At 42.6% G+C, this 8,724-nt stretch overlaps 1 protein-coding gene across 5 annotated transcripts in view; it reads right to left on the reverse strand.

Moving 5' to 3' along the window:
- The window catches only part of IFT88 (intraflagellar transport 88), a 77,679-nt gene that overhangs the window by 20,407 nt on the left and 48,548 nt on the right, over positions 1 to 8,724 (reverse strand). For all 5 annotated transcript variants that reach the window (XR_003791672.1, XR_003791673.1, XM_029209830.1 and 2 more), the window contains 5 exons: positions 7,473 to 7,659; positions 4,848 to 4,956; positions 2,774 to 2,924; positions 2,166 to 2,281; positions 170 to 222 (listed from right to left, as the gene is read on the reverse strand). Coding sequence is in view for 3 of the 5 variants with exons in the window: in XM_029209830.1 (XP_029065663.1) it covers positions 170 to 222; positions 2,166 to 2,281; positions 2,774 to 2,924; positions 4,848 to 4,956; positions 7,473 to 7,659 (616 nt within the window). In the remaining 2 variants the exon portion in view is untranslated. The remainder of the gene's footprint in view (positions 1 to 169; positions 223 to 2,165; positions 2,282 to 2,773; positions 2,925 to 4,847; positions 4,957 to 7,472; positions 7,660 to 8,724) is intronic.

Genomic DNA, 8,724 nt, shown 5'->3' on the forward strand with positions numbered 1-8,724 from the left:
TAACTGTACGTAGTAAACACTGTGTCTTTCATATAATGTTTGATATGTGTACTTGTCAAAAGTTAATCTTAATAAATAAATCTACAATAGGAACACATTTATATGCATAATTACCTAAAAGATAGAAACAAGCAACATATATTAAAGTGAATAAAATTAAAGCATTTACCACTTCTTCTAAAACAACTAGCTACCATCAGCTGCCATTTCACTTGTGTAGGCCTGTAAAAGAAATGATGTGAAATTAAAGATGAAACAAAAATAATCTGTGATGGCCAAACAGTTTTATAAAGCTAAGCTACATATCGGTACTAGCTTTCAATTACTTTTTGACATTTGATTAGGTCGTCTTTATTATTAACAACAGCATATATACAATTTCCTTCATTATTATCTGTCATACTGATATTGGGAAATTTAAATTTAGAGCCCTTCAATTAACTCACACCTTTGTTTAGACATTCTTAGAAGAACTGCCTCGCCAGTTTGTGTAAAGACCACAGCATTCTATTTTAACCATTTTTATTACCTTTGCCATATCTTATACTTAGTACCTAAGGCTTAGAAACCTAGGTTTAGGCTTGCAAATTTAGTATCCAAGAGGCAATTTTTGACCTTGTGTTTGAACAATTAGACTTCAACTAAAAAGAAAGTAAAAAAGAAATCTATTCATTCTTTTTTTTCCCTTAAAATAGAAGTGAATTTCTTTTCTAAAATAAACATGACCAGAATTTCTAAAGACTACTACTAAAAATTTCTGAGAAAAACAAAATTTGAAGGAATAAAAGACTAGGGAATAATTTAATGCTCTCCTCACTTCTCTTTTATTTTTTTTCAAATTGAGGTATAGTTGATTTACAATATTAGTTTCAAGTGTACAACACAGTGATTCAAAATTTTTATAGATTATACTCCATTTATAGTTATTATAAAATATTGGCTATATTCCCTGTGCTGCACAATACATCCTTGTATCTTATTTTATACATAGTAGTTTGTACCTCGTAATCCCTTACCGCTACCTTGTCCCTCCCGGCTCCCCTTTCCCCATATCTAATGTTAAAATTCAATTTGGCCAAACACAAAACACAACATGATATATCCCAATTATTTCTGAATAATGTATAAAACATTCTGATATGAATTTAAAGACATTTTTAAGAGTTTGATTTTTTTTATAAGCTTGATTTCTGTTCTGTCTGAAGTTAATATTGCTACTCCTGCTTTCTTTCTTTTTTTTTTTTTTTTTTTGGCGGTATGCGGGCCTCTCACTGTTGTGGTCTCTCCCGTTGCAGAGCACAGGCTCCGGACGCGCAGGCTCAGCGGCCATGACTCACGGGCCCAGCCGCTCCGCGGCATGTGGGATCCTCCCAGACCGGGGCACAAACCCGCGTCCTCTACATCCGCAGGCGAACTCTCAACCACTGCGCCACCAGGGAAGCCCTTCTTTCTTTTTTTAAAAAAATAAATTTATTTATTTAATTTTGGCTGCGTTGGGTCTTTGTTGCTGCACGCAGGCTTTCTCTAGTTGCTGCGAGCGGGGGCTACTCTTCGTTGCGGTTCGTGGGCTTCTCATTGCGGTGGCTTCTCTTATGGGCTCTAGGCGCATGGTCTTCAGTAGTTGTGGCACGTGGGCTTCATTAATTGTGGCTCGTGGGCTCTAGGGTGCAGGCTCAGTAGTTGTGGCACACGGGCTTAGCTGCTCCGTGGCATGTGGGATCTTCCCGGACCAGGGCTCAAACCCGTGTCCCCTGCATTGGTAGGCGGATTCTTAACCACTGCGCCACCAGGGAAGTCCTGATTTTTAATATATAATGTATATCAATTACAAACTGAGACCAATGAAACATTTCAATTAGGACTCTTTCAGAAATGAAACTTTGTCTTTGGAATGAGAGAGTCATTTTCTGATTGATAAAGAAATAATACTTGTTTACTGAGATGTGAAAAAGAAAAATACACACAGAAAAGTACCTTGAAGGTGTTTTTTAAAACACTTGCATAAAAAGGAAATATATTTATCATAATAAAGACCAAGTCAAATGAAACACAATACAAGAAAATCGAAACGATGCCTGAATGTTCACTAATAACTGTTCATGAACTCAGTATGTCTATCAGATTGTAGACATTTAACTAAACATAAAGTCATAACAGTTACCTACTGTATAAGAGAAGCTCTTTCAAAGTACTGAATGGCTTTTTCACAAAACTGGGTGTCGATGTAATAGGCCCCAAGCCACTCGATGACTTCAATATTGGACGGGAAATACCTATACGACTGGAAAGGGAGGTGTGACAAAAGAACTTCAGTCACAACGCACAGTTCACTCCCCAACATCTTCCCCACCAGCTGGATTAATTTATACAGTGTGACATTTCTTACTTAAAAAGTATGAGCTGTCACAAGTACTGTTCAAGTTTTGAAACTATATAAGATTTGGAAAACTTAAGATTTGTTTGACACATTTTTCAATTATCTATAAATATCTTTTTGATGTACTGATATATGATCTGAGTCAAATTAAGTATGTAATAAACTCAAAAGGGATTAAATCACCCTTCAAGAGAAAAATGCATTGGTACCTTTTATTTTACCTTTTATTAAAATAATCAAAAACTAACTTTATATTCCACAAATGTTTTATTTTAAATTATTTATTTAAAAGCTGATAAGCATTTATAATTTTTAAAACTTAAAAGGCCTGCTGTCTTTTTTATAACAATTCATAAAAGGCTAAAAAGCAGAAGGAAGGCAAGACTGCACACCCACCTCATAGTAATATTGGAATGCTTGGGATTTATCCCCCTCACTGTCATATAATCCTCCCAGTTTAGACAGAGCTCTGGAGTCAGTTGGAACAACACTGATCAGCTGCATTAACCATTCCATAGCTTGACTGGGATCTTCCATTAACTCGTATCTTAGACAATTTCAATGAAGGATAACACAATTTTTCTAAATTCATTGATCAATAAGCAAACCTAAAACCAACATTTCATAAAAATATTTCTTAGTCTATACTAATGTGCTACTTAATACTGTTTACTCTGGATTTCGTCAGGGATGAGGATGAAAAATGGTCAATAACACTTCTGTCCCCTATATATGTATATGGGACATAACATATATACATACACACACACACACATCTTGCTTTTCCTTTTACTTCATTACTACCCACTAAGATCAACTGCCACACTAGTAGAATTAATAGTGTGCTGTTTTATTCAAAGTTTTGTCCAAAATTTGTCCTTAATAAAAATGCCTGGGGCTTCCCTGGTGGCGCAGTGGTTGAGAGTCCGCCTGCCGATGCAGGGGACACGGGTTCATGTTCTGGTCTGGGAAGATCCCACATGCCGCGGAGCGGCTGGGCCCGTGAGCCATGGCCTCTGAGCCTGTGCATCCGGAGCCTGTGCTCCGCAACGGGAGAGGCCACAACAGTGAGAGGCCCGCGTACCGCAAAAAAAAAAAAAAAAAAAAAAAAGCCTGAGTGCTGTGTTTCAATTATTCTACCTCTCTTAAATGTTCAACATTTTAAAGGAATGGTTTCCATGTATTTTCTGGTGAGTTTTCCCTAATTACATTACAAGCCCAAGACAGTTTTTTGTAGCTTTAATGCCTAGAAAGTCCTCTGCATACACTCAAATAATTTATTCACACCAGTACTTACTGATTACTTACTATTTATATTAGCTGCCTTAATGACATGAAAATATTCCAATCCAAAGTTTCATTGAAAAAGAAGAGCCTTGGGGCCTCCCTGGTGGTGCAGTGGTTAAGAATCTGCCTGACAATGCAGGGGACATGGGTTCCAGCCCTGGTCCAGGAAGATCCCACATGCCACGGAGCAACTAAGCCCGTGCACCACAACTACTGAGCCTGTGCTCTAGAGCCCACAAGCCACAACTACTGAGCCCTCGTGCCACAACTACTGAAGCCTGCTCGCCTAGAGCCCACGCTCCGCAACAAGAGAAGCCACCACAATGAGAAGCCCGTGCACCACAATGAAGAGTAGCCCCTGCTCGCCACAACTAGAGAAACCCTGTGTGCCGCAACCAAGACCCAATGCAGCCAAAAATAAATAAATAAAATAAATAAATTTATTTTAAAAAAAAAGAAGAGCCTACTACTTTTAATGATGACAAATGTGATACCATAAGAAAAACATAAAAATAAGGAAATGTATTCAAACAGCCTCAAACACAACAACTGCTTGACTGGATCCAAACTGATCAGGAACTGGGCACCAGAAGGTCATGACACTGGCACCTTCAGAGAAATGAACTGGACAAAACAAAAAGGCTAAAAGAAATAACTATGCTGCTATCTGCTCTAAAATTAACATTTTTTATCAAAAAAATTTTATCTACCCTACCAGAAGCACAGGAGACAATACTTAAAATTTTTTCATCATTATCGTTATTTATTTTTTGGCTGCGCCACATGGCTTGTGGGATCTTAAGTTCCCTGACCCGGGATCAAATCTGGGCCCTGGCAGTGAGAGCGAGGAGTCCTAACCACTGGACCGCCAGGGAGTTCCCTGAAGGGTCTAATTTATGCTCAATGAACATCTTGTGTGGACCCGACATGATACCCAATTACTTCAATTACTATGTCTAAAAATTAGTAATAGTTGCAACTTCTAAATAATCCCTCCTATAATGCAAATGACCCTTTAAAACAGGATCACTCAAATCATATTTTCATCACATATTAATTTGATAGTCAGGTTTTAAAATATACCCCCATCAATTAATTCACTGGTTAAGCTTATTTAATAAGTGGTACTCAATCACCAACTGAGTGAATTAATAACTGTCCTTAAGTTTTTCACATAAGATACATATTTGCTATCTGGTAAAGGACTTGGGCGCTGTTTCTTAGGATTGCATGAAGTTTCAGGAAACAGTCCAAAGCTTCATCAAGCCGGTTTAGCTTCTTATAGGTAAGGCCTTTAAAAAGAAGAAAGAGAAAAAAAGGTAAGCTATAAGTACTAGTATTGGTAGTAATTTTCTCAAAGTAACAGAATGAATATTTAAATATAGGTAAATATTCATCCAAAAGAGAAAATAAAGATGAACACAATTAAAAAAAGAAAAAAGGAACAAGGCAGGGGCAGGAAATTCCACTAATGTTTGGCAGACACTAAATCATGAAAGCTTTAGTGCATGTTTTGAAGTGTTGAGGGGAGCAGGAATGACAAACATTGAAAGAACAGCACAAACAGTTCAGAAATGGGCTGGGTTACAGAATTCAGTTAAAGTCAGGGAGGACTGGGACTTCCCTGGTGGTCCAGTGGGTAAGAGTCTGTGCTCCCGGGCTTCCCTGGTGGCACAGTGGTTAAGAGTCCACCTGCCGATGCAGGGGACACGGGTTCGTGCCCCGGTCCAGGAAGATCCCACATGCCGCGGAGCGGCTGGGCCTGTGAGCCATGGCCGCTGAGCCTGCGCGTCCGGAGCCTGTGCTCCGCAACGGGAGAGGCCACAACAGTGAGAGGCCCGCGTACCGCAAAAAAAAAAAAAAAAAAAAAAAAGTGCTCCCAATGATGGGGGGCGGGGTTCGATCCCTGGTTGGGGAACTAGATCCTGCATGCATGCTGCAACTAAGATCAGGCGCAGCCAGAATGAATGAATTTATGAATGAATGAATGAATGAATAAATATTTTTTAAAAAATAAGCTCAAGGAGGACTAAGGGACAAGTAATAAACAATGCCAGGACAAGTGACTACACATGACAAAAAACCACACATTCCTCTCTTGAATTTATTCCTTTTTCAAATAAATTCAATTTTTATTTCAAAACTAAATAGAAAAAACAAAGCTATAAAAGCATGAAAGGAAAATGATTTTGTAATCTTGGGGTAGGGAAGCGCTTCATAAAGCAATAAACAAATGAAGCCACAAATTTTCAAAAACCAAATTTGACTACATAAAAAATAGAAAAATTCTGTTTCACAGAAGAAATTATAAAGCTCCCTTAAGCGACGGACTGACTAAGAGAGGCATTTAAACATATGAAGAGGTCAAATGGACGGAGGTCTGGTGAGTGACCTCGTGCCCCCCAGGCCCCCATACTCACCCCTCTTCTCCCAACCCCTCAGTGCCAGGTAGAGTTGCTAATGCCCCCTGCCCGTCCCGTCCCACCCAGCCCAGCCCGGGGAGGAGAGATCCAGCTGCCTGGACACCCTCAGGACACAATGAGACAGACAATGTATGGTGGGGAGTGGGCAGGCCTCGAAGGTCCCACTCAGCCTCAGCTGCAAACTCCTAGATACAAGGAGAAGGCCAGGCTCATCAGACATGGAGGAAAGATCGTCACAGTAAAGAGAGGATAACATGAACAAGCCAACCAAAGAAGCAGGAGAAGAAACCTTCAGAGGAAACTTCACTGAAGCCAAGACATGAGCCTGCACTGCATCAACATGTGTCTGCAACAGCACGAGCTCACGATGGGGTGGGGGTGGGGGAGATGAGGGGGACACAACGGGGGGATGCCACGATGGGGGCACATGATGAGGGTCATGACTGGGGGACACAACGGGGGGGGGCACAACCAGGGGGGCATGATGGGGAGACACGATGTGGGGGGCAGGACGGGGGGCAGGACGGGGGGGCACGACAGGGGGACACGATGGGGGTCAGGTGACCTCTGACAGGCAGGGGAGGGATGGGGTGGTGTGAGCCTTCAGGTCTTTAACAGTTTATTAAAGACAAAATCTTAAGTAAAAATAACAAAATGTAAAAATGTGTTAAATATAGGTGGTAGGTACAGAGGTATGCTTTTTCTCTCTTTTTTTTAATGTTTGAAATTGTTTGTAATTAAAAAGGAAGGGACTTCCCTGGTGGTGCAGTGGTTAAGAGCCCACCTGCCAATGCAGGGGACACAGGTTCAAGCCCTGGTCCAGGAAGATCCCACATGTCACGGAGCAACTAAGCCTATGTGCCACAACTACTGAGCCTGCATGCCACAACTACTGAGCCCACATGCCACAACTACTGAGCCCGTGTGCCACAACTACTGAAGTCCATGCACCTAGAGCCCACGCACCGCAAAGAAGAGTAGCCCCCGCTCACCACAACCACAGAAAGCCCGTGCGCAGCAACAAAGACCCAACGCAGCCAAACATAAATAAATTTATAAAAGAAAAAAAGGAAGAAAATGAGATTTTTTTCCCCACCTATCAATTTGGCAAAAGTTGAATTATAATATCCAGTATTAGCAGGAATTCGGGAAACATTCTCATACCACGGTGGGAGGAACCTGGAAGTCTTTTTAGAGGGAATTTCGGCTACATCTACCCAAATCTCACAAGCGTCCAGATTCTGAGTCATTAATTCCATTAAAAATAGTCTATAATGCAAGAGTCTTCTTTTCAACTTTTTGTTGCAAAGAACTCTTCCTCTCAATGAATTGGAGCTTTATAAGCAAAAAAAAAAAAAAAAGGCAATTTTGCCTGTTTCACTTACCAATGTTATAAAGTGCTTCAGTACAAGAAGAATCATTTCTTAGAGCCTCTTTATAGAATTCAGCTGCCTTCTCATAGTCACCATTTGCAAAAACTGTATTCCCTTTATTAGTAAGAGCTGATGGGTTATATCTGTCAGAGTTCACAGCTAAATCTGCATAGCTACTGGCCTGTGAGAATTCATTCTCCTAAAGTACAAAAATATACAAATTATTTGAAGTTCATTGTACCCCTTCTGCCTCTTCCGAGATTACAGACAGGATAAACAAGCACATAGTTTACATATCTTGGTCTCGCTGGACTCACTCCACAAAAGGTTTTACTTGTCAATAAGTTTCTTACAACCAACTGCTCCACAGTCATGGTCTGGACACCACCACCACTTCCACATCAGCGGTTCCATCTCCAGCACCCACTTTCCTGTCATCACTGACTGCAGGTGGGAGCTCTCCACACCTATGGCACCCACCCAGCTAGAGGCCCCACTGCCCTCCTGCCCCGTCACTCTGGCTGCATGGCCGGTGGGTACCGCATCGCCACAGTCCACGCCTCCGCTGCGTCCCCACCGCCAGTGCCTAATTAGGACGCGGCTGGGCTGGCAGTCACCTGTGCCGCGAGGGCCTCGCACCTCTCACAACGTAGCTGCTGGTGCCTCGTGGGCGTGGCTGAGGGAGGGGCACTGCTTCCCACCTCCCATCCCCCATGGTCCTTGTCCAGTGGCCGTGGATGTGAACGTGTGGCGGCACCTTACCCTCTGAAGGCCCTTCCCAGCCTCGCCCCCTCGCCCAGCTCGCCCTCGCTCCCCACCCATGTCCAGCTCTTCCTCCTGCAGAGGACCCAGATCCGCGCTGGGCTGGGCTGTGGACCACAGAGGGCATCCGAGTCCCGCAGACCTTTCCACCAAGTTCACGGCACCTGGGTTGTTTCCACCCACTCCTGGTTATCATGAATAACGCTGCTCTGAACATTCACATACAAGTATCTGTGTGAACTCCCTAAGAGCGGGGTGCTGGTGTCATAAACACTAAGCCGTGTAACACTGTCTTTTAGATTAAGCTTCAGGCACAACTTAGAAGAGCAGTGACGGGTTGCAGACGGGACTGGAGAGCTGTGAGGGGATGACCTCAGGGTCCCGGGAGGGCAGAGCAGCGGCACATGGAGGGGAGGGGAGGGGCGGCTCTCCGGCGTGGACAGGAGCCAGAACCGCGGGGCACGGCTCTTCTAAGTGGGGTGGGGGGGGGGGGGGAGGGAGG

The sequence above is a fragment of the Monodon monoceros genome, unplaced genomic scaffold (genome assembly GCF_005190385.1).
Source record: "Monodon monoceros isolate NGI ecotype Baffin Bay Population unplaced genomic scaffold, NGI_Narwhal_1 Super_Scaffold_8, whole genome shotgun sequence".
NCBI classification, from domain to species: Eukaryota; Metazoa; Chordata; class Mammalia; order Artiodactyla; family Monodontidae; genus Monodon; species Monodon monoceros.